General features: G+C 39.9%; 1 protein-coding gene across 1 annotated transcript; it reads right to left on the minus strand.

The window, feature by feature from the left end:
• Positions 1-29: 29 nt before the first annotated feature.
• Positions 30-26,255, minus strand: c1qtnf4 (C1q and TNF related 4). Its single transcript, XM_028014278.1, is given in 5 exon segments — positions 30-4,679; positions 4,786-4,817; positions 4,820-4,958; positions 6,131-6,492; positions 25,999-26,255. Coding segments are annotated over 4 exon segments (1,014 nt in total). The 5' UTR covers positions 6,488-6,492; positions 25,999-26,255; the 3' UTR covers positions 30-4,193.
• Positions 26,256-27,039: the final 784 nt, after the last annotated feature.

Genomic DNA, 27,039 nt, shown 5'->3' on the forward strand with positions numbered 1-27,039 from the left:
TGGCGCTGCAGGATAAAACCAGGACAGTCCAAGATGTTTGTCCTTGTTTATTTCAACGAATGTTTTTTTTCCCGTCGCATTCACTTTACATGTAAAAATCCGTTTAACATCTCAAATAGTTGGGGGCAGACTACAGAAGACAGCAAAATATCACCCAGGGGGTTTTTCTGACCCGACAAAACTGTTTGGAAAACTCTAGAAATTGGAATATATATATATATATATATATATATATATATATATATATATATATATATATATATATATATATAAATGAAATTATTTTTAAATACACAATTTTTGACCTAAAGCATCAGAAACAGGAACTGTACACATAACACACACAAGCTGGACATGCGATCATGAGAAAGCATTTCTCCTCAGATGTTTTGTTTTCAGTTACATGCATGCATAACACAAGTCTCTGAGCGCTGCACACGCCAGGGGATCTGGATGGGCCTTGGAAGTTCTAGATAAGTTCTGGAGGGTTCTGGAAGTTTTGCAGGGGTTCTAGGTGGTTCTGGATGGGTTTTGGAGAGATTCTGAAGGATTCTGCAGTGTTCTAGATTGTTCTGTAGGTTTGGAGGGTTCTGGAAAGATTCTAGATTGGTTCTGGTAGGTTCTGGAGGGTTTTAGATGGTTCTGAAGAGGTTTTGGTGGCTTGTAGAGGGTTTTGGATGGTTCTGGGGGGTTCTGGTGGGTTTTGGATGGTTCTGGAGGGGTTCTGGTGGGTTTTGGATGGTTCTGGAGGGGTTCTGGTGGGGTTTGGATGATTCTGGAGGGGTTCTGGTGGGGTTTGGATGGTTCTGGAGGGGTTCTGGTGGGTTTTGGATGGTTCCGGAGGGGTTCTGGTGGGTTTTGGATGGTTCTGGTGGGTTCTGAAGGGCTCTTAAGGGTTTTGTAGGGCTCCTAAGGGATCTGGAGGGTTTGGATGGTTCCGTATGGGTTCTGGTGGGTTTTGGATGATTCTGGAGGGTTGTGGACAGAACAAACATGATTTCCTGAGCTGCATCGGGCCGGTTGAATCGATCTGGGCCGCTCTCACGCTGAGGCTGAGATGGAGGGAGCTTTCTTCTGAGACTAAAGGAGAAACTCAGAGTTTACTGGGAGAGAAAATTAACCGCAAGTTTGTTTCCTAAAAGTCGCTGCCGCCTTAAAGCTTTCGAAAGCAGCAATCAGTGAGACAGGAAAATTCATATTTTCAGGCTTATCATTATCTTTAGACATAAAGATGTTTTCATGTTTAGTCCACTTCCTCTGTCAAACACATCCAGAGGAAATGAGTTTTCAGTGGTTTGCTTTGCTAAAGTGTTCCTGCCTTTACGGTTTCTAACAGAAATCACAGCAAGCGCCTTTTTCCAGCCTGATTTCTAAATGGCGTCTCATTTAAAACTGGGTGAGATTTGCATATAGAGCAAACATTTTCAAACAGTTTCCTGCAGATCTGTGGAACGCTCTCCCAACATGTTTCCCCGCTGCTGATTCCTAACTCTAACTCAGTTTTCTTTTGCCAAATACTGACTGACTGGAGTAAAGTCAAAGGTTTGCATCTCATAAATTTTCAACCAATGTCATCAAAACATCTAAACGTTCAACAAAACTAAAGTTGAACCCCTGCGGTCCTCCAGAGGATCGGGTTGTTTGATAAGGGAAGGGTCCATGACAGTTTGAACTGTATAATCTTATTCCTAGCGGTGTGAAATTAGATATGCACATCACTGCAGCCTGGGAGAAGCAATTCAATTTTCCCCACAGTGGGCTCTGTCTGAAGACGTGAAATAAATGCTGCTAGAATTAGAAATCAAATTATGTCCCAGATCCCCGCAGGCTCGGAGGAGGCGGGTGGTCAACAGTTGTATGGATACGGAGTTGTGCTCTTCTTCCAAATCTGTGTCAGTTCTGTCCTGGAATCCTCCGCTCCCCCTGCGACCGAGAGACAACATCGAGCTCCCAAATATTGGAAAGAAAACACTCATTTTGACACAAAAGCCCAACACGGTTCACAGTAATTTACATGCGGTAAACAAGTAAAACAAGTAAAGAGACGTCTTACTTATAAGCAGAAACACCAAACGTTTGACAGGAAGCCAACACTTCAAGGAATATTTCAGTAGAGAATGAAAATTCTGATTATCCGTGCTTATCAAACCACTGAAGGTTAAATCGATTCGAATTACTTTGCAGAAATGTTCAGATCAAACGACCATTTATGAATGTCCAACTCTTTGGTAAATCTATTTCACAGAGAAATGCTTTAATTTTACAGCATTTTTAGCTCATGATTCAACCAAACTTGTCAATGAACATTAGCTTAGTTGACGTTTTTGAATTAAGTCCACATTAGAAGCTTCTAAAATAAACTACTTTATATTTTATTGTACAGTTGTGGATAGAGTCTGTAAAAATTAAGCATATCAGATGATTATCATTTTAGTGTCACTTAAATTTTCTTGGAACTTAAAAACTTCATTTGTTGTTTTGTTGACAGTTATTATTGATCCGTTATAGAAAACTGCACCCAGACTGGCTTCAGTTTGTATTTATTTAGACTGGACCTGACTAATTTAACCAGAATTAATTATTTAGTAAAGTGCAGATAGATGATATTTGTGCTAACCAGTGGTGGGCACCCTTCTGCTAATCTGCTAATAGCAGATCTGATGTTTCATTTAGCACTTTTGCTAACTTTGAAAACATTTAGCTCACTTCCCCTAAATTCATTTGTCCATATAGATTCTAAAGGGATAATTTACTTGGCTGTTTGGGAAAGTTTAGTTAAATAAAGTTCAACATGTGTTGAACGTTAAGTCACAGACAGTTTAAAACTCTTCAAGTAGTTAGACGTTTATATTCATGCTCTTACTTTGAAGTGGGCGAAAACTGTTTACGCAGCAACTGTTTCCTTTCCTCAGGGTCAGTTTCAACCCCTGCTCCAATAACTTTATTTCAAACAAAAAACATAGAGGAACAAAATAAAAACGGAACTTGAGAGAAAAATATAAACATAACACAACGTATAATTACAGAATATGTAAATTATAATGTCATATTTAATTGGTGGTTTAGCGTTGTAGTCTTTCAAGGGCAGATATAATATGAATTGACGTTAGCGCTTTAGCATTAGCTCCCTCTAAATACCATGTTGGTGTAGCACTTCACCAATAGCAGAAGGGTTATGACTAGCCCCTTAGGGTTAGCACAGCTAACATTTTAGCTAGCGGTGCCCACCACCAATGCTAACACTTTCTCTTGATCTCATTGAAATTATGCTAGCAGGTTATTTTGAAGTGGGGCTAAATTTGATTTTCTTACTTTTGCAACGTTTGTGCATAATCCAACACGTAGTGGAACTTTCATTATAGAGTGAAATATTCACACTCAAGTGAGATGGACTCCTGACATGGGAAGCCATTAGCTATAAACTAAATAGATTCTCTCTGAGGTTCTGAGTCCAAAACTCCTTTGACTTTGAGAAGGAATTATTCCTGATACCCTCTGTGACTTTCACTGCAAAAACACAAAATCTTACCAAGTAGCTTTGCCCAGTTTCTACAGAAAATATGTTAGTACAGTTGAATTAAGGCAAAATTAATTTGCAGGCAATTTTTCAACAATATATAGGAGCTTGTTCTAGGTCAATAATTCACGAATATTGCTTAAAAATAGTACAACTGATGGATTAAATGTCTTGTTTGAAATGAAATAATCTGCCATTAGGACCAGAATTTTTTCTTCAATATTAGAACAGAATATTCTTTTGCTGTCCCTTAGAGGACATTTGTCATGAACTCAAGTGTGTATATTACATAGTATCAGCTGTAAAGAGACAATTTTCATATAAACAGTTAGAAATGTAGACTTCAGACAACAGAACATCAAACTTATTTCACATCTTCCATGGCTTCAACATGTTGTCTATTTAAAATTTAGATTCCAAAGTTTGATGAACGTAGTGCAAAGAAGTACATAAAATGGTTCCATTTAAATTTTTGGGATTCCACATACAGGGAATTATTCCACATATTACGGAAAACAAGCTACCTATTTTGCTGAAAAGCTACATGTAAGTTAGTTCTGTCTTATTTCAAGTGTAATAAGAAACCAGACCAAAACCTCTTGGTAAGATGTTGTGTTTTCGCGGTGTGAACATGAATCCCACCCAGGATGCTCAGTCATTTGCCACCCAGCTGCAGTTAGGGCCTCTTTGCGGCTTCTGATTGGCTGGTGGTGGCAGTGGTGGGGGAGCTGGGGCTGATGTCGGGGTAAACCAGGAAACCGGTGAAGGTGATGTACTTGGCGTGGTTGCTGTAGGCTCCGAATCCGTCTCTCTGGTGGGAGTAGAGCCAGACGACGTCGCCTGATTTCAGCGCCAGCATCAGGCTCTGGCTCTGCAGGGCCTTCTCGCCCTGGCTGTCGTCGTAGATCATCGCCTGGACCTCCAGGCGGTTCTTCATCAGCTTCACGGACAGCGTCTTCATGGGCAGCTTGCCCACGTTGAAGGAGAAGTAGTACGCCCCTGGCACGCGGCAGGTGAACACGCCCTCCGTCACGTTGAAGTCCTCGCCGATGTTGACGAAAGCCGTGTCGAAGCTGATTGGCCGGTGCTGTGGTACCCCCACCTGGTCGATTCCCAGGATGCTTTGGGTGCGGCCCACGGAGAAGGCGGATCTCCCGTCGTCCTCTTCGTCATCATACTCCTGGCTGTTCTCCTCCTCCTCCTCCTTCTCGGTGTCTCCTGGCCTGGACTTGGCGTCCTCTGTATCCTGCTGAGGGTTATAGATGGGCTGGTGCTGGTGGTGGTGGGTCTGGTAGCTGTAGGTGTCGGGGTAGATCAGGTAGCCGTTAAAGGTGGTGTAGTGCCCGGTGTTGCTGTAGAGCGCGTAACGGGGGTCGCCATGGAGACGGAGCCAGACGGTGTCCCCGAACTCCAGCTGCAGCATGACGCTCTGGCTCTGCACCTGAGGATTTCAGCAGATGGTGTTATCGCAGCTGGGGAGGCAAATCCAGAAACATGATCCAATCACAGAGGGATAAGCTCTATGACTCATCGGTTCCCGTAAACATAAACGCAGAAGGCCTTAACTGAGCGCTGACATGATGGAAGACGGTCAGAAACCATAAAGGCAGTATGCGTTTTCCAGCCACATAGTGGCACTTTATAGCTTAATCAAGTAACTATGTTACCTTCAGTTGTTATTAAAAGGCTCTATGTGTCAAACGTGACTTAAAAGAAATTTGACTTTAATATTTAACACCTTGAAATTGGGCCTCTTTCTCTATAAGAAGCTCCTGCTCTTTCTGACACTATGCCTTCAGGAAGTCATCACAGCATGGCTCCTCTATTAACCCTTTAATGTTTTCACCAGAGTTTCACTGAGAAGTAGCTCCTATAATGCGCTCAGCTGATTTACAGCTCCACCAGGTGTTTGCTAATTGCTGCTGGCTAGTCTGAAGGAGTTTAGTGGGGGAGGAGCTGCACCTCAAAGGCAGGGCTAGGTCCACCCAGGCGTTTTGCCCAGCTGAATGGTTGCCATGGAGATGAAAGGATTTCTCAAGCACTCTCAAGGCCATACATGTTGATGTTTTTTACGAGGGAATAACATTCTAACATGATGTAAAGCTCAAAAAAGTCGATTTTACGTGATACTGCTCCTTATGTGACCTATTATGCTTCCTTAAACATGTCGGGATAAGTTTATGGCCTATACAAAACATGTTCATTACATTTTTTTTGTTCTGCACAAAATCATCCTCAGTCAATGAGATTTTAGTCAGCTCAGTTCTGCCTACAAATATCTCCCTTCAGAATGAGTCGTTTTAAAGCGTCTTGTCACTTTAAATCAAAATCAGCTGCTGCTGGCCACGCCCCCCAACTCATCGTTTATACTCACACATGACAATGGCAAAGATGTACAACGGTACATCTTTGAAAAGCATTAGTAGAGCCTCCTGCTCAGCCAACAAAAATGCAACAAGGGGTTTCGTACATTGGTAACACCAGCTGACCAAACATGCTGGAGCTCAGCTTGGATTGCTAGATTTAAATTGAAAATGTGGGAAGATTTTGGGGCTTAAATACAGTTTCTGTTTACACCTGTAAACTGAAAGTGAGCTGTTCTTTCCAGCCAACCTTTCTCTCCTCTCCGGCGTTCTCCTCGTAGACGATGGCCTGCACCTCGTTCCTGTTCTTCATCAGCATCACAGACAGGTCTTTGTGGGGGAACTTCCCCACCGTGAAGGAGAAGTAGTACGCCCCGGGGATGCGGCAGCGAAACAATCCCGCCTTGGCATCGAAGTCTCCGCCAATGTTGACGTAAACCATGTCAAAGGTCACGGTCATTTTCGGTCCACCTTCCATGCTGTTGGTGCGCGACACGGAGAAGGCCGAGCGCAGCTCTGCGTGGTCTAGCAGGCGGGCCAATCCCCAGGCGCCGCCGGGCTGGCCCAGGCACAGCAGGCCAATCAGAACGCTCGAATGCAGCAACATTTTACCTGGAGAAAAGGTAAACGGGGACAATTATTTAGAAGAGGAGACACACGTTAGATTTAGCGTTTAGGATTCCCTTAGAGAGCTACTAGGTGGAAAATAAGTTGTGAAAATAAATAAAGTTTTTCATTATAATTTGGGTCCCTGATTATTTAATGAATCTCACATCAGTTCTCATGTTAGTCGCCTTAGAGATGCTAAATGCTTTTCCTATTTATGTATGGTATTGTTTATTAGAGAATATTTTGTCATTACATCAGTAAGTATGTGTTGAAAACACACCACATTTTTAAACTAAAGACGTTTCCTATAACTCTTCACAGGAAAAAAACACAAAATCTTATTTTATATTTTGGTCGAGTTTCTAAAGCAAACATCTTAGTTCACTTAAAATAAGACAAACCTAAACCTATTCTACACAAAATCAGGATGTCAATAAATAAGTGGTAGAGATAATTACACTGGCATATTAGGGTCATTGTAGATAGAAAAAATGAAAAAGAAGAGTAAATTTCCACCAAGAAACTTTATCTCAGAAACTTTCTATAAAAAACAAGGACATTTCTGAGTTTCAAAAGTTGAACATTTTCAACTTCTGTAATCTATTTTTTTATTTTATTTCAGAGATTAACCTCAATATTTCTGAGATCTTTCTAGAAAATGTTCAACTTTTAAAACTCACTAATTTCCATGTTTTTTCACAAAAGTTTCTGAAATTAATCTCAAAACTTAAGAGCTTTTTCTAGCAAATCTTTGACATATTAAACTCAGAAATGTCAAAGTTTTTTTCTCCAAAAATTCTGATATTAAGCTAAAAATTATGGAGTTTTTTCTAGAAAATTTCTGTAGTTTAAAACTCAGAAATTGGCATGATTTTTTTGCTGTGGCCCTATCACGCCGTCAGAAGCTGAAAATATTACTTATTTTACTGATAAAAGCAGTAGCAACAGGAAGCATCAGCATTGGCTATAATTTCACAAGCATAACAATCACATAAGCAGACAAATGTACTTTATTGGATTTTAATATAAATGACAGAACAGGAAGTACAAACACGCTCATTAAAATTCACCGAGCCGCATTAACTCATTTAACCACATGGCTCTCAGTTGAGGATGTAATTATCCGTCTCTCTCTCTCTCTCTGTCTCGTTGTGCTGCTGTGATGAAGCAACACAGAGCAGATGGGTGGAGGTGTCAGCCCCCCACCCAAACAAAGAAACAAGGATTCAGCTTATCGTGTACTTTGTGACGCTCCAGCAGAGTTCAGCCGATGCTGCAGCTTTCAGGGCGGTTTATCAGTCTTAATTAGCATTCTGTGTCATACAAAACCCTGAATGAGGCATGAGAGCGAACTGCTCATTAAGCAAATTAAAAGAAAATAACATGTCAAAGAATCATCCAGCTGTGTGTCTCATGGATGAAAAATGCATGTGAAAGTTAGCTGACTGCGCTAAATATGAGTTTAAGATGCATTTTGAGTTATAAATGCACCGTAATCTGAACCTTTGCAACCATTTGTCTTAAAGATGCACATATATCACTTGTTGACCAAGACAACAGGATTCAATAATCATGTTAGATTGGTGATGATTATGTTTTTAATGCATCACAGCAAGTTTAGATCCAGACGAATCTAAATTTTGAATGAAGATTTTTGGAGATTCTGACTTTAGTTTGTTAGATTCTTGTGAGTCTGAAAGTCTGCAGGCACCACAAAACTGCCAGCTTCAACAGTAAACAACAATATGCAATATTTTAGTAAAATAAATGGTCATTATTGATGACATGGGATATCTAAACTGTTCTAGAAAAGTTTGCAGATTTGCATTCTAGAAAGAAACGTAAATAGTTTAAGCATTTTTATTGTGTTGGTGTTCAACTGCAGGATTTGCGTCACTCCTTTTTTGAAAATATTAGCTATATTTAGTCAAATGTAATGAAGACAGACGTGGAAACCAGTCGCTGTATTTTTGTTGTTCAGAATAAAAAAAATCATACACATTTACTCAATAATCTCCATCTGTGTTGACTGAACAAAACTGTAAAACCCAGGATCTGTTGAAATCAGATGGTTTGTATTTTGTTTTACGAATGTTTTACGAATGGTTTTGACAGATTCATAGATTATTTATTAATAATATTAATATATCACATGTTGAAAGGAGTAATTTTTTCTTCTCAGGACACAGTTGACATTTATCCCAGTGTTTGTATCACAAACAGTGCTGGCCTTTTAGAAAATGAAGCATTTTGCTTAGGTTATAATTTATTTAAATATACATAAATAAAAGTGGATTTTCCATTAACAGCACTCAAAGTAGTTAAGTTAAATATGAGATTGCTTGCTGAATTGGCTGCACATTCTCTAATTTGAACACATATACTGGGCAAAAAAAAAACTTTTTTGAATTTGTCCCTTATTTCCTTTCTATGCAATAATGTCATTGGATGAAATTAGTTTTGTCTTGTCATGAAAAGCTTTTAGCCTGAAAATAACTGGATGGTGATTAAGAAACTTCCTTTTATTCAGTTTAGATTCCTAAAAATTGCTTCTTTTACAGATTCAATGGGACTAAAGAAAACACAACTGTGTGATTTATATTTCATTTGAATATTTACATAAACATGCATGTCGCAGTTACAGAGCAGTGAAGTCATTAGCATGATTTATCTATTGTCTGCGGCTGCTGGAGCCTGTTTGACTGAGCTGGGAAACGTGTCACAAAACCATGAAGTGAGAAGCTTTAGTGGTCATGATTTGTTATAAATTACTTTCTGCTTAACATTCTGGATGTCTAACATTCTCTCACATCAGCTTTTGCTGTAAACTGTTAAATAATGTGTTCTGCTTTCCCTCCAATAACCTTGAGTTATTTGCACTTGAAACTAAACGCTTCTCTTGTATGTTTACGCAAAATAAACCTCTTTAAATAGAAGCTAATTATAGTTGTTAATTATACCTAGGGCACTGAGTTTCAACTGATTGTTTTTGTCTGATTAGCTGTCCCAGATCAGCAGAGGGAGAAATCCATGCAGCGCTGCAGATCGAGCTTGTTGCAGATTCTGCCTGATAGAAAAGGTGCGGGATGCGGACGCAGCTCCTTTGCATAATGGCAGCTCGCACTAAGAAATAGTGTCTGTTTGTCTGTGTAATGGCAGCAGCTTTAACTGGCCGTGTCGACAGAGCGCTCCGCAGAGAGCGGGTTGCTTCAGGTTCAAACTGAAATGAAAGAATAGATCAAACAAACCTCTTCCATAATGAGCACCCAGGGGAGGACGGAGGAGAACAGAGGAACCCTAAAAAAATATATTGCAGTGGATTTAAACTCCCCTGCCCAGTTGAATAGTTACACAACCAGTCAAATTACTGCAAACTGGGAAGTTTCTATGTTTACTGGGTTGGATTCCCAGTGTCAGACCATTATCAGCTGCATGTCTTCATATTGTCTCTCCACACTCTGTTCAATACAGGCAACAAGAGGCAACAGAATGCATATCTAGTAGCAGATATTCTTTTTAGCACTAAGTAGAAAACAGTTTGTTTAGATTTTAAATGAAATGATCAATAAATCAAATGAGCTCAGCTTTATTTTCCAATGTTAAGTGGATCCATTCACCACAGGGAACAATGGCCACCAGCATATTTCACACCGATATTCACCTTAATCACAACAACAGCTATGAACATACAGTAACCACACTGTATGAAAACTTCCCCAATAAACAATACAGTACAGATTCTTGTTTCGCTCCCTGAGATCTGTCCTGTATCCATAAATAAAAGGAAGGGAACGGTAGATGTGTCCTCCCTGTGGACAGATCAATAACCAATGATGGAGACGACCTGAAAAGGAGGACAGCAGGAGGAAGGGAAACAAAAGACACAAAAACAGAGGAGTGTTAATGAGAAGCCAGATGAAATGCAGAATTTCCTGTGGGAAGGGATTTAATACAAACCATGAAGGTGTACAGATGTCTGTGTGGCCTATATAACTTTATTGTGTGGGTGGAGATGAGTGTTTTTCTGTTGTTTTCTTACTGCGTAGGCTGCTTTTGGTGTGTGTGTGTGTGTGTGTGTGAGGAAACGGGTGTGCGTACATGGCTATTTTTGTACAACTGTGAGTTTACATTAATAACTTCTTTACCCTGAAATCTGAACATTATGTCATTTTCTAGGTTGAGGAAAATGTGCTTTCTAAACTGCATGTTCATTCACGTATCAGCCAGAAGAATGTTGAGTTTTAGATGGATTTGATTGTTGGTGTAAAATGCACAACATGGAGGTTACTGGGTTTTTCAGCTTCTGTTGTTAGGAAACAAACCTGCATCACTGCACCAGCCTGCAGCTCTCCAAGAAAAACAGGCCGGAAATAAAAATACGGCAGCATTCTAGCTAAACGTGACTGGAACGCACCCGTTTAATGTTCTGACTAAACTTGTGCTGTTTTCAGGAAACGTAAGAACAAAACTTATCCACAGCAAAAACTCTAAATCTTACCAAGTATTGTCCAGATTCTAGTCCAAATATCTTTGGACTATCTTACTTAGGTCTAAAACGTTTAGGTCTAAAACTAAGGTTTAAAATCAAGGAAGTGGACCTAAAGTTAAAAAACAAAATCTGACCATGATACTCAAAAAGAAAAGTCTTAATGAGGCAAATTAAAGAAAAATGATAAAATTTAAATATAAATCAAATAAAAAGCACTTAATTTTTACTAATTCAGATTTATATACATTGCAAAAAACACAAATTTTACTAACTATGGACCAGTTTTTTAATTTTTACCTGAATAATTCCTTTAGTATTGATGAAAACGTATTGGTCCCCTGCTAGATTATTTCACTGACGTTGTAACAACATTTTTTTCATTTTACAAGTGAAATAATCTGGCAGTGTAACTTGCGCTTAGTTAGATTTGTCTTTTTTTAAGTGTACTAAAATATTTCCACTAGGAACTAGACCAAAAATACTTGGTAAGATTTTGTGTTTTTGCAGTGCATTGACCGTTGCCATATGTTTTATAGCACTAAAGCAATGAAACAGTTTTTCGACCGATGCATAACGTTCCACGCCTCTCGCCCAGTAACAGCTGGATCTTCATCGCCCGCTGGATTAAAAACGTAACCAGCTGTTTATCATTTTTTTATTTCAGATTTAAAATGTATTAAAACCGTCATTAAATCCATCGTTGAATACAAACTGAGGTCCAACACATCTGAGACATTCTCTCTTTCTAATGTGCCTTCTCACACTCTCACACTCTCACACACACACACACACACACACACACACACACACACACACACACACACACACACACACACACACGCACACACACACACGCACACGCACACACGCGCGCGCGCACGCACACACACACACACACACACACGCACGCGCACACACGCACGCACACGCGCGCACGCACACACGCACACGCACACGCACGCACGCACGCACACACACACACACACACACACACACACGCGCGCCTCCTTTTATTTTAAGTAAACAGATCCTGCTAATGAAAAGATCTGTGTTTGCTCTGCTGGGAGTTTTTCATGTAGGAATATGTATGTAGTTTGTACCTGTCTGTAGGTGTGTGTGTGTGTGTGTGTGTGTCCTGCATGCTGGGCCATCTGCTGCAGGTGATAACAAACACATTAGCTCTCAAACTGAAGCTCAACAGCCACCCTGCAGCTCTCACCTGCTCTGTGAGGATTTTCTACTTTCTGCTAACTTTATTTCTTCTCTTGGAACATGATGTCGAGTTTCCGGCGGCTGCAGTGAACTCGCTGAAGTTTCCTCATTTAAATGTCAAAGGAGTTGATTTAACTGCTGTCGAATTTATCCCACAGCTATGATTGGAAATTTTAAGTCTTCCGCTTGAAACTTCGGTGAAATTTGTTGCAAAATAACTGACCTTGTGTGTGAGCGTGTGTGTGTGAGGGGGAGGAAACTATGTTGCAGGAGGTTTCATTTTTATTAAGAAAGCTGTTATAAAACAGCCATCATTATTATTTTCAAATTAGAAGCATTAATTGAAACACTTAAGGATAATAAATGGTTAAAATTAATTACCACTTTTTCTAAATGTTTTTGTTTCTCACCAAATGATGCTGCATTCCAGTTTTACTCAGAAGTGGGAAATTCCAACATCTGAGTCTAAAAATATCAACTGTAACGTCTGCAAACGTTGGATTTCCCACTGGGAAACTGGAAGCAACTCTGAACCCGAGTTACGTTTCAATATGGCCGCTGCTCGCATCATCAGCAGTAAGATGTGGTGGAAACATTTTTATTTTACACATAAATAAGAATGTGTCTAAAATCAATGTTATGTGTGACGCCTGCAACTTCAAACTAGCCAACTTAAAAATGGTGTATGCTTGAAAGAAAAGCTTAAAATGCAAGAACACAAAATCATTCCAAGTAGTTTTGGTCTATTTTTTAATGCAAATATCTTAGTGCACCTGAAATGAGACAAAATTAACATAAAACTAACCTTTCAACAAGATATAAAAGCTTGTTTTACGTCAATAGTTCCTTAATATTAATGAAGATGTACTAGTTCTACTGGCAGATTATTTCATATAGAGCAGAAACATTTTCCACATGTTACATATTTACATATTTCACTTGTAACATGAGGAACATTTTTTTTGTTATAAGTGAAATAATTTGCAGGTGAAATTAAGACTTTTTCCTTATTAAGGAATTTGTTTACTGAAACCCAGCTCCTATATTTTGCTGAAAAGTTATTTGCACGATTATTTTTCTTATTTCAAACACATTATTTGCACTAGAAACTGGACAAAAATACTTGGTAAGATTTTACGTTTTATATTTCATGCTTCATTAGAAGCTCCTTAATCTGTTGCACCTTTTAGCTGCCTTTTTCTTGAATTTCTGCTTTTCTCCCTTTTACGTCTTCCTAAAAAAAAAAAAAGGATGGAAATGACTCCCACATATTAAAAAATAACTTATTTTTAACTCTAGGCCTTCTTGAGATCAGCTTTCGCAATTCATCTAATAATAAGAAGTTATGGCAAAGTTTTTTATTCAGAAAACTAAAGAAAAAAACCTTTTAAATCACTTTGTACAGTGAGCTGAAATCAAATCCGTCCTTGGATGAGCTGCTTCAGTCTCTTTGTGCCGTTTTATCTCTTCTTCTCTCGCTGAACAATCTCCCACTCCGCTCTGTCGCCCCTTTCTCTCTCATTAGATCAAAGCTTCACACAGATCTATTGTTGCATTGTATAGACGAGGACGCCAGCCTGCACAGCATAACAAAGAGACACTCATCACACACACACACACACACGCACACACACACACACAGACAGGAGTTATTGTTTTCCATGCTCCTCCATTTACATGAACTATGATATTCCAGCTGTTTGGATGATGAAATCATTAGCAGATGGTTCTTTAGCTCTCAGAATATTCTTCATTCAGCTTTTACTTTTACAGCAGCAGAGGTGGCAGAGTGGCCAAAAATACCCCAGTGAGAGTAACTCTACTTCAATATACGTTTGTTCAGGCAAAAGTAAAAAAATAAAAAAAAGTTTACAAAATGTTTGTGGTGAAAATGTCACTGAAGTTCTGAGTAGCGAATCATAAACAATCTGATTTAATATTTTATCACCAAACTGACAAAATATAACAAAAATATTAAAAAAATAACACTCAAGAAGAAGAAACGCTTCTTCACATAGATCTATTTTTTCCTAAATATTAAATGTTACATTAAATTAATAGTAGATAATGTGTACATGTTAGAAAATAGCCACTTACTGACTTTGATATTAGAATTTGTACTATAATCTTAAATTTCTTTTTTCTCAGAATTCCGACTTTGATCTTAGACTAAATGTTTTCCCTGTGATCCTAATCCTGTTCCACACCGTAATCTATTTCCAGTGACCATATGTAGAGTTTACTGTATCTTATTAACCTCCAACAAGCTCAGCAGACAGGAAATGACATCAGAAAAACAAATCTGGTATAAAAACAAGACGTCTCACGCATATTTGGTTAAAATGTTTATAAAAGATTTTTTTTATTGGATAAATTATCCAGAAATTTTTACTAAAGAGTAGAAATAATTAAGAACAATATTACTCAAGTTAAAGTAAAAAGTACATTGGAGTAAAACTACTCCTAAAATTATTTTTTTTCTAAAACATTGTTCAAATAAATATAACTATTTGCAACCTGCCTCTGTATAACAGCCTGTAGAGCCTACTAATGAAAATATTCTCTGTTTTAGCTCAGATTTAATGATTTTCACAGCTGCATGTTTTTAAAAAATACACAAAATTGCTCCCTGAGTGTTTTTTATTTAAAGATTACAGTCCTACAGAGTGACCTGCTAATACCAGACAGATTTGGATTTAGTAAAAGCCAAAAACTGTCTTTGTATCCATTTCTACTCCTTCACGATTGATCAAGGTGTTGCTGTGAGTTCAGTCTTCTGCTGTGCGGCGCCGGTTCAGGCTGACCGGTTCCGTTCTTCCATCCTCTCAGCAGTAAGGCGGAGGCAGGATGGGGTCTGCCGATTCCTCGTCTCCCTCTGCCGTCGGAGTAAAGAGCGCCTTTGAAAAATGACTTTCAGTGGAACGGCAGCATGCAGCCATGAAAAGCAGGCAGGCACAAAGGCAACGACGGGCTGAGATCATCTGAGGGGAGACGGGTTCGGTCCAGATGAAAAATAATCACTCTGTGTGAAGTGCTGTGGGTCGTCTTTCAGTCATTTCAATAAACAGAAATATTAGCTGCTGGAGCTGCAAAAACACAAAATCTTAGCAAGTACTTTTGGTTTATTTTCTAGTGCAAATATATTAGCAGACTTGAAATAAGACAAAACTAACTTATAAGTAACATTTCAGCAACATAGAGGAGCTTATTTTAAGTAAATAATTCCTTAAAATTGATAGAAAAGTACTAGTCATTATTTCTTGTTATGAGTGAAATAATCTACTTTTCTCAAAATCATTATTAAATTAATTGGCTCTAGTTACATTATTCAAGCTTCTATTTCTTGTAAAGTTATGTGTAAATTAGTTTTGTCTCACTTCAGTTGCACTAAGATATTTACACTAGAAACTAGAACAAAACACTTGGTAAGACTTTATTTTTGCAATGTGATATTTAGCGGTTAAAAATAATCAATAAATGGATAAATCCAGCCTTAGATTATTTACTTCACTAGTAGTTTCTTTGCTACCAACTCTTTGTTTAAAACTTACAGTCTGACCTACAGATTAAGTGTTTTGGTGCCATGTTACAAAGTTCAGACACCTAAAAATCCACAATACAGAACTTTCATGTTTTAGAATGGCCTAGTCGAAGTCCAGAATTTGATCTGAAAATTGTTAATTGCTGATACGACCCACGCAATCCGACAAATAAGCAAAAATGTTTATTTGTCCAAGTGAAAAGTTTGTAGAAGCATTTTGATATGTATCCCTGTGTTGGAAAATTGTAAAACTCCCAGTGAAATAGTCTGAGGTCTGTGATTCTATCTGCTCTGCATCTCGTTATAAATATGCTTTCATAAAACTCATGCCGAGTTCTTAGCAGAGTGGGATGTTTTTTTAATTAAAGCTGCAAATCAACTGGAGACGGGGCAACAGTTTGCATATTCTGTTCCACATTTAGGAAAAATCATTTTTTACGATATGCATCAGGATATTAGCCACTAGATGCATCTGTACCTGAAATCAATGCTTCTCTATGCTCCGCACGTTTTCATTTATTTTCCTACTTTAGAAAATCATTGAGCTTTATATTTCTGTAAGCTCTTACAGTTCATCATTTATGAGTTGTAGTTTAACAGATGGAAATCTTGGTTGCATAATATTGAATTATCAGGCAGCTGCCTGGAAGAGGCCGACAGGAAGCTGAGGAACTCGTTTGTTTCTTTGTCGTCTTTTTGTGCGGTAAAGTGAAATCTGCTCAGGTAGCAGGAGTTTGTAGAAACAGACAAGAGAAGTCGGCAGTCTGCAGCCTTCCTCTCCTCTCCGCCTCAGACTCTGTTTTATCTGCTTGTTTATTCCAGGATGTATTTCAGATGTTTCTCATCTGACCTTGATTTTTTTTATAGAGTAACTGGAAACTGTTGTGATAGCAACCGTAACTAGAGAAAATGGTTCATGAAACGAACAAATAGAACAAAGCTGAAGATTTATCCTAATGTAATAAAAACTTTTGCAAGTTATTGGAAGCTGTAGGGTGGAATCTGAACAATTAAAGCCAACAGAACAGGGCCGGTCCAACTCTTTTTGGAGCCCAAAGCATGTTTGCATTTAGCATTCATTAGCAACATATCGACACCAGATTCCTGAGCTACTGTAAGTGTGTAACATACAGCCTTTGTATTTAACTTGCATCATGTTATTATGGCTACTGAATTTAAACTTACAGGAGTAGCAAACAAAAAATAAATATTTTGAGAGTGGTATTTAACTGTGCCACATTATTTCAATTATTTGAAAATGAACATCAGGTGATAAAAATAAAATTTGCAGAAAACAATTTCATAAATATGATATCTTACATTTCTCCAATGGTTTAAGCAGCCAATAGCAGGAAGAGATTAATGTATTATTTGAGTACCAACTACAAAAAGTTGGCTTTTTCATGTGCAATTTATATATTTTAAATAATTTTTTTATTTTATTTATCATGCTAGCTTTTGCTCTTTGGGCCCCCCTAGTGGTGTGGAGGCTCTTAGCAGCTGCTTAGCTTGCTCTGAATAATAACGTATTTATTTTCTTACTTTCCACATTTAGTGAAAATTTATAGTTCTGCTGCTGAGGATGTTTTGTTTCCAGCTGTCTTTTGTGTGCCTGACATTTTCAAACGAGGTCAAAGAAAAGATCTCACAGAGGACATTCTTTAATTAATCACAACCAGGCCTCTGCTTGGTGGCTTCAGGTCGGGTTCAGATTGGTGCGTGCCATCGCTCTGAGCTGCTCTTTTAGACGGGATCATGAGGAGGCAGACAGGTTGTACACAAACTGGAGACGAGAAAAACCCAAAGAGAAATCAAACCGAACATTATTTCCCAAAGTGTCTGCTGCAAACAAAGATGTCAATAATTCATGCTCTCAGTAGATAATTGGAGGTTGTGTTGAGCCTCAGGATTTCACGTCTTTGACTGACGTGAAATGAAACGTTATGGGATTTTACCTGCCAAAACAGAAAGCTTCTCACAAACTTTAGCAGAAATTTTAAGGCTTTTATTTTCCACGAGTGATTGCTAGGAATGTTGCAATAAGCCATAAATCAGTTAATCACATGATAAATTAAAACGAGTTCAATAATTTCCATGTGCATAATTTATTGTTTTTCTCTCTTTCTTTGAGAATGTGTTCTTGCATTATTATTATTATTATTATTATTATTATTATTATTATTATTATTATTATTATTATTATTATTATGCCATCACCATTATTTTACTTTAAAATGGTCTCAAAACGACATTTTTATAGCAATAACAAATGGGACAATTATCCAGTTATTTATTTCTTTGTTGTTGTTACAATCGTATTTGCCACATTCATATGGAAAATCCTTTTTTCAAAGATGAGTGTGAAAATTGTGTTCTTGCTAAAAAGTGACCTATAAGTTATTTGTTTTATTTTAAGTGCATCAATTGTACTGTAAAACAGACTGAAAATACTTTGTGTTTTTGCAGTGCGCAGCTGCATTTCGTCAAGTTCAGTCCTCTGTGTGATGCACATATGAAGCATCGCCTCCCAGTGACCTTTCAGATCTGACCAATGAAACATTTTTAAAAATTGAATGCAAAGAAATCAATATGTTCAACCATCAATATGGCTGATTTCAAGTGAAAAAAACCAAACATTTAAACTTTTTTCAGTTTGGTTTGCTCCGACATGCTTCAGCTCACATTTCCCGATAGAAAGATCCCTGTAGTTTATTGTTTCCATAACGACGGAGGCTGCTGGTGTGTGTTTGAACGCTGCGGAGTGTGACTGATGTTCTGAAGCCGCCGCCGTCGGACAGCGGCCTGCTGGGAGATAAAAATCCGGGTGCAGTGATCTGAGGGAGGGCGCATGCGAAGCCCCTCTCCTCTGGACTGAAAGTCAAAATGAGAAGAAGCACTTGGACTGAGGCTGGTCATCAAAGCGTGCAGCGGAGCGTGAAGCTTCATTATCAGGACGAGAAAACATAAAGGTGATATAAGGATGTGAAGCCTGGGAACCGCAGGTTGAATAATTACACTCTGAGCTTTTTATGGAGTAAAGATTTCTGTTGCAAAGAATAACTCCCATTTACATAAGCAGAGCAGAAATAATTTGGAATTTGTGCTGAATAAATTCTACATGAAATTCAAACAAATTTCCTGAAGAATAAGCAAACATGGAGGCTTTAAGAGATATTAAATGGGGGATTTATGTAAAATATATCATGTTATAATTTCATCCCTTCATCAAAATTATACCTTTGATTGTTTTGATATTTTTCTTGCATGTTTGAGAAATCCTTGAATCTCACATGGCAACCATTCTGGGTGTCTAAACGCTTGCTCTCACAAAGCTCTGCCTATTTCCACAAAACTCCTCCCCTTCAGCTCCTCTAGACTAGTGGCAGCAGCAATTAGAAAACTTCTGGTGGAACTGAGTCTAATGAGTTGATTATAGAAACCACTTAACAGTCCCACGCTCCTAAGAACAGTTGCAAGTGGCAGATTGAGAAGCATTGCTGTAAAGAGCAGGAGCTTCTTAAAGAGACAGAGACCCAATTTCACAGCGTTAAATTGCAAAGTCTGATATTTACAGCATTGTTCATAACAACTGAAGTTAACATAATTACTTGATTGTGATATTAAATGGCACTAGGTTACTTGATACTTAATACCGCCTCTGGACTTGAAACGCAGACAAGTTGAACTGAATTTTTGTCTTTTCACTCAAATGTACATTTCTAGTTGAAAATGTTTGAGTAAATATGCAGAAACTGTGGTAATTTTACTTAGGGTTTTCATACATTGCAAAACTCAAAATCTTTACCAAGTATTGGTACTGACTAGTTTCAAGTGTAAATGTCTTACTATACTTGAAATAAGACAAAACTAACTTAAAAGTAACTTAGGTTTCTGTTATAATTAAATAATTTCTTAATATTGGTGAAAAAGTCCTGGTTCTAAGTGAAATAACACATTTCAACTTATAACAAAATGTCTTGTTCCATTTTCATGCTTGATAAGAAATTTGCTCTAGAAGGACAAAAATACTTTTTTAGGATTTTGTGTTTTTGCAGAGTTCCTATCCTGACTGTCTTCCTGCAGCTTTTGTCTTTTCTCATACAGACAACAAAGGGAAAACATTTTGGGTGTCAAACCTGAGAACATGAGTTTCATAAACACTTCCTGTTCCTGTTTTCTTCCTCTGAATTTAGCCTTTTCTTTATAGCACTTTGAGGTCTGATGCCATGTATCGTTGCTTCTCCTCCTTCCTCTCCAAACGCACAAAGAGGAAACACACAAACGGAGCAGATCTGCAGAGGGTACTGAGCATTTCCACCCCAGACACGCAGCAACAAGCTGCAAGCTGGCCACTCGGGACCGGAGTGAAAGGCAGCTGAGGGAGCGGTTATCTGGAGGTGCAGTGACAGACCCCCGCTGCTGCTTTTCCGCTCATTAATCCCTCCCTCGGCCACTTCTCGTCCTCCATCCTCAGCATGTCACCATCTGACAGCTGCAGACACCAGGACCTGCCTGGGGACGGCCTGCATGGCAGCAACGCGAATACAAACAAAAAGAAACATGAAAGACAAGACGCTGAGGTGTAAGCCAGGACTTACAGCCGGAGACCCACTTCTGAATGCAAATCCGCTTTCTAACTGTTGTTTTCATCAAAGTCAACCTGGAGCAGAATCAGGTTTTCTAAGGCTGTTTTCACACTTTATGATGAAATAGACTCGGTTCTATTGGGAACCAAAACTACAACATTTGCTACATTTTCAGCTGCTGCGGTTCTCTCCCTCTCTGCACGGAGTCAAACGATCCGGACCTTTTGAAAAACCTGTTCCCCTCCTCGCCTGTGGGAGCGCTGCACCAAAATAAAACACAGTAGAAAGCGACACAAAAACCTCTGATGAAGACACTGAGTGCAACTTCCTTCTTCACATAATGTCAGCAAAAATGAAACGTGTGAGAAGTGGATGATGGGAACACAAGTTAACTTGTAGAATTTTTCCTTTGTCTTTGGTAAAAGATCACAAGTTATTTTTCCCATGCTAGACTAGCATGTTTGTTTTGGTTATATTTACCCAGAATGCCCTGCGTTGTGGTCCACGTCCTGCTTTTGGAGCGGTTTCCAGCCCCCTTAGCGTTCACACAGGCATTGAAACAGCACCAGATTTCACTGAACAGAGACCGAGGTTTGATCACACCTTCCCAAACGAACCACTTTCTAGACAAATGAACCAGAGTTCGATTACAGCGAACTGAACAGAGCTGGTGTGAATGTACCCTAACTGTTTATAGCCATGGCTACAGCATCTGCGTGAGAGTATTGTTGGTATTCTCAGTGCTAGCATGTAATTCAAAGCAAAGATCCTTGCAGAGCTGCTGGCGTCTCTCTCAGGCTTTCACTCGTTTCTTTCTGTCTTTCAAGGTCTTTCAGTTTGCTTTCAGTCTCTGGAGAGCAACGCTGCTTCAGTGCTCCTGTCTCACTCTGACCATCCAACATACTGTATGAAATATAAACCTCATATATTCTCCAGATCACAATTTACAAAGCACTGACTTTAAAATCCAACATTTTTAGGTGGATTCATCTTAAAAACCACTGGGTAACTGGATCTCTGAACTCGGCCGAATGGTCAACATGTGTTTCTCCGTTTGAGTTATTTATTTGAATTTTTAGAAAGCACGATAATAATCAGATGTTTGACAAATACAAGCCTGAATCAGGAGTGAATTAAAGGCGTATTTGTGTCTCTTTCTTCTTTTCTTCAGCCATGCGTTTACATTTCAATCCTGCACTGCCTCTTACATGACTGGTGTGTGTTCGGTGGTTGTAATCACACTCGTAATGAGCCAGAGCGGCAGTCATGGAGTCCAGTCTGCTGCCTCGCCGTGTCCCGTCTGTCACGGATGGATCAAACCCTGCTGTGTTTGCTGGCAGGACACCGACTCTCTGCTATCCTCTGCTTCTTCTCCTTCTGGCTTTGCAACATCGATGAATGAATGAGAGCTCCGACACCAGCCCAGTTTAGTACGCTTTAATCCAACTCCAGTCCGTTTGCCCAGATAGGCCGGTCCACTTGGGGAGATGTGAATGTGAAATCGAACTCTGATCCGCCTGGGTCTCGGTTCACTTCAAGTGAACTCTTATGCGGATGCGTCAAAATGCCCTGCAGTCTAACTACACCGCAGGGCATTCTGGGTAAATACAAACAAAACAAACACATTAGCTTAGCGGCAGAAATGACTTGTGGTCTTTACCAAAACAAAAGAGAAATCCTATAACCACTAAAATCTGACGCCACTCCATTTTTATTTATATCTCATGAAGCAGGAAGTTGAGCTCCGTGTCTTCAGAGGTTTCTGTGTTGTTTCCTTCAGTGGTTCTTGTTACAGCGCCTCCACAGGCATGGAGGGGAACAGGCTACTCAAAGGGTTTGGTTGGTTTGTGAAAGAAAAATGCAGCAGCTGAAAATTTAACAATGTTACAATTTCGTTCACCAATCAAACTGAGTACCTGATTTCTCTTTTGTCTTTGGTAATGGACAACAAGGCATTTCTATCGCTATCGCTAATTCCTGCTTCTAGAGCAGGAAGTGCAAACACCAGTCCGCTTGCTGTTTGCATTCAAACCGCACCAGAGTTTGCTACAACCACACCGAAGTTTGTAGACGAGCCAGAGTTCGATTATGCATTCACACCTCCCAAACAAACTGGACTTTCTAGGCAAATGGACTGAAGTTGGACTAAAGCGAACTAAACAGTACTGGTGTGAATGAAAACTAAAACGTCACTAAAACTTCTCTGCTGCTATCTGTACCAGGACCTGGGAGTATTGCCTGCTGGTTCGTTGCTGGATTTGTTTCTTTTTGTTCTTATTTGCACAATGTGCTAGAAAGGCAGCATAACGCTCTGGTCCAAGTCGATGACCCAGCTAAAAGAAAATCACAGGATTTCTTTTCATGTAGTATTGGAGGCAGACATTTAGTTTCAGGAAACCGTGTGTGTTATCTTCAGGATGTTGCAGGAGCCAGATTAGTGTAGCACCGAGGGATTATCAGATGGTGACAGTGTGTAGCTCAAAGCGTCCTCCGCTGCAGCACAGTCACCTCTTCCTGCTCAGGGTTTACTCTCACTGATCCAAACCTCAAGGTGTGAAGTTTAAAAGGATCCAACTTGTGTTCCCATCATCCCATGGGAGTGTGAGCACTTCATGCTCACACTCCTGCTGCCTCCTGTTTAAATATGTGCTTTCCTGAGGCTGGTCAATAATCTCGTTCTGGTTTCAGTCTGCTTTTTTTTTGTCCTGTGTGGGATCCACTTTGAGCTTTCAGGCTCGGAAAACTCGGAGCGAACTGCTTTGAGTGCTCAGTTTGCTGTTTGCAGAGTTGTGCTTGACATCAGCAAAAGCATCTTTGCAAAAAAGAAATAAAAAACATCCACATTCAGCTTTATGTGGAGCATGTTGCCAGAGTAACTGTTGCTGGTTAAACACGACTTATTGTCCGAAACTTCAGAAAGTCGTGCAGCAGCAGCAGCAGCAGATGAAGCCCTCCATCACACCAGTTGTTCAGATTATTGGATGTTCATGAAGAAACTCTTGACGTTGGATAAATGTTACGTTGAAACCCTTCACAACACAATTAGCTACTCCTCTCGCTGCGCTCAGCACAGCATATTTTTTTGTGGTAAAACTGCAAACAGACGTGAAAAATCCCTGAACAGGGCAGAATCTCTGCTGATTTTCAGTAAGTCACAGCAGCATCCAGATCTCTTTGCCCAGTAGATGATAATGAAGCAGATATGAAAGCTCCTCTATGATGGCTAAAAGCTTGACAAAACACACTTTTGCTCGAAAGTGCCCCGGCACTTTTGCCCCGGCAAAACAAATATGGTGACACACATGGCATTATGTATGTTTTCCTGCAAACATGTTGAAGGAAGAGAAATCTGAAAAAGATGCACTGCACACAAAATCCTTCATTCAGAATGTGAAACTTTTGACTAAAGAACATTTTAGCAGAATGTGCTGCACAAATATTGGGAGATAATCAAATTAGCTCTTATTAGACCTTTCCCTGTTTATAGTGAGGAAAACGTGAGTTTTCTTTCTCATTTTGACAAAGTGTCACAAATGATCAGTTTTTGTATAGAAAACACATTTCTATGTTTGCTTTCAACATCTCAGTGACTCTATTAGTGTTTTTAAGTATCAACATGATTTGGACAAATCCAGAAGTCCAACAATCTTCACTATTTATGCAGTTTTTTTCATTAAACCAACAGTTTAAGTCAAACTGTATCTGTCGCTTTCTCAGGGTCTCTTGTTCAAGCAGCGGGATACAAAAATAAAGTTAAAGCTTTACTTCTTTTTTTAGAACAAAGCCTCGTCCTTCTTTTGATCAGATGTTTCTGCTACTTTTATGTCTGCGCCGGATTATGCACATTTTTTCCGTCTCTTCACAGTGCCCTCGTTTCATGCCTGACCATGAAGCAGCGGTTCGTTCCATAATTCAAACTTTCCTAAGTGAATGTATTTTACACTATTCACTCTGTTTGGGTTGTTTGAATAGTCAGAAGAAAAAAACCATGTTTAATTATAAAGAAACAATCAGTTTTGAAACAATCTGATCTGAAGTGGGAAAAGCTTGGCTCACTTTTTCTTCCAACGTTGTTTTATTTCTTTTTTGAGGTTCACAGAAGATTGTTTCTGTTGTCTTAAAGCCACAGTAAAGAATTTCTACGGTTGGTGGCTGAACTTGACGGCCATCACCTTTATTATTTCATTTTTATCCCATTTTTGTAGAGTTGCAGCTGTTTTTTGGATCATTTCCCAGCTAATGACCATGGAGGGGAGCTGGGATCACATAATGAACGCTGGAATACTCTGGTAGTTCAAGGTCGACTCAGTGACAGAGAAGTGGCCTGGTCCTGTGGCTAAAAGCCCAAAGCATCACTCACTCAGCGCCGTGCCAAGTTTCAAACTTGGAAAACTTCTTTGAATGATGAACGTTTAATTGTTTAGAAATGCCCTTACAGCCCTTCCCAGATTGATTAGCTGTAATCATTGCTTCTCAAAGGTCAAGTTTTTCTGACTTGGGAAGCAACAAGCCAAACCGTCTGTGTTTATACAGGTGGTTTTATTTACATTAAACAATAACTTTGACTGAAACCATCTGCTGCTACTTTCAAACCGAAGCTCCATGGAAGCAGCATGAATATAAAACATATTTCTCTTCTATCACATATTATATGAAAAGAAAAATCTACATCAGCTGCAGGTGTTTTCGTCTGGATTATTCAGAATCACATCTTGTACTCTCAGGTGCTGAATATAAGTTTATTACATCTATGCTGTGTGTGTGTGTGTGTTTTGTGTCTCATAAATCTTGGTGTCTTTGTTTGCCCTCATGGCATGAGCAGCTGCCAGCAGCCCTCAGTAAGGGGCTTCAGAAGCACCTGGATGCACACACACACACACACACCCACACACACACCTACAGATGCTGTTAATAAGACAAGCATATGTGCTTACAAATGTGTAATGTGACACGGTGAGCCGGATGATTAGCACGCGGCGCTAACACTGATGTGGGTTCAGAGACTGGATCTGCAGACAAAAGGAGAGGAACTCCCGCCTGGAGATGAGGGACATCTCTGCACCTCAGGATCACTCACAGGGATTCTCCGATGTCTCCCCCATGCATAATGATTAATAATCCATATGTTGATTAATAATCCATATGATGATTAATAATCCATATGATGATTAATAATCCATATGATGTCTGATCCTGACACACAGAACTCTCTATGCAAGGTTTTCCTCAGTCAAGAGGAGGAAATGTAAAAGATGTCCGTCTGCTCTCCACTCACACAACACTTCATCACTTCAACAATCATCCCAGATATTAACACTCTGAGGACATGGCGGGGTGTACGAAGCCCCCCTGCCCCCGGAGGGGCATCGCTGCTTCTGGAGATCGGTGCAGATAAATAATGCATGCTGCTCCGACGCAGCACGACTGCTCAATCCTCACAGCCAGCATTATGCTTTGTGTCAGCGCTCACAAAGGACTAAAGAAAAGCATCCAGGAACACAACAGCAGAAATCTGGAACATCTCCTCCTTCACTTCTTAAATCAGAGAAACGCTGCATTCCTGCACACCCCCATGTCTGATCTGACCCAGAACTTCAGCGGATCAACGTTCACACCTGAACCTGAACAACTTCTGCACCCAGAATGATGAAGAGGACGAGGAAGAGGAGGAGGCAGCTCACCTGTTAGTGCTTTCTGTCCTTCGTCCTGGCTGTGTGTGGAGCGCGGAGCTGAAACTTCTGCGTTAGTGGATGGATCTCCCCACCACACACACACACACACACACACACTCCCCTCTCTCTATCTGCTCTCCCACCCGCCATGCTGTGTTTTTTTTGGATCCCTCCCCATCACCGTTTCTTCTCCATCTGCCTCACTCTCCCTCCTTCAGTGTCTTCACTCAACCTGCTGCTGATCCCGGCTTTGAAGATTTATGAACAGATCCCCAAAGGCTACCTAAACACACACACACACACACACACACACCATGCACGCACACTTCATGCATGTTGATGTCTGTACGTTTAATCAATGAGGTGCAATGCGCAGCACTGCAGTGGACGCTGCAGGCTAGATGCACTTAGATACAACGCTCTGCTAACCCAGATCCAAGTGTGTGTGTTCACCTGTGTTTGGTGTGTGTGTTTGTGTGTGTGTTCTGTTAAATTGGCGGGGAGGAGCAGCCATGCCATAAGCAGCGTTCTGTGTAGACGGGCTGCCAACTTCCTCCCTCCTGCTCATTGTTGGGAGTCATTATCTCACCTCTGGGAGGCTGCTGGGTGAAATGAAGACACACACACACACACACACACACACACACACACATGAAAGGCAAAACATGTAATGCTCTGAAAACTGAAATTCATCCCACTCGGTCTTCCTTTTATAATCTTATTCAAATTCCACAGTCTGTTGCTCACTCATATTTAAATGAGCACTTGACTAAATCCCTCCTGTGCGTTTTGCTTTTCTTGGCCAGCTCTCGGCACACTGCCGCGCTCTTTGTGCCGCGGCCAGCGTGCAGATATAGAGTTAAAAGAGTGGGCAGCGCGGCGGAGCTAAACACGGCTAATGTCAGCCGGGTGGCCTGCGTCAGCTGCGGCCGGGACGGTAACGGACCGGGCAGCCAGCAGAGCCCAGGACTCTGGCGCTGAGAGAAGGTTCTGTTTACTCATTTCACTCATTCAACCAAGAAGAAAGAGAAAACAGCCAAAAGGATAATC

This window comes from Xiphophorus couchianus, chromosome 4, assembly GCF_001444195.1.
Source record: "Xiphophorus couchianus chromosome 4, X_couchianus-1.0, whole genome shotgun sequence".
NCBI classification, from domain to species: Eukaryota; Metazoa; Chordata; class Actinopteri; order Cyprinodontiformes; family Poeciliidae; genus Xiphophorus; species Xiphophorus couchianus.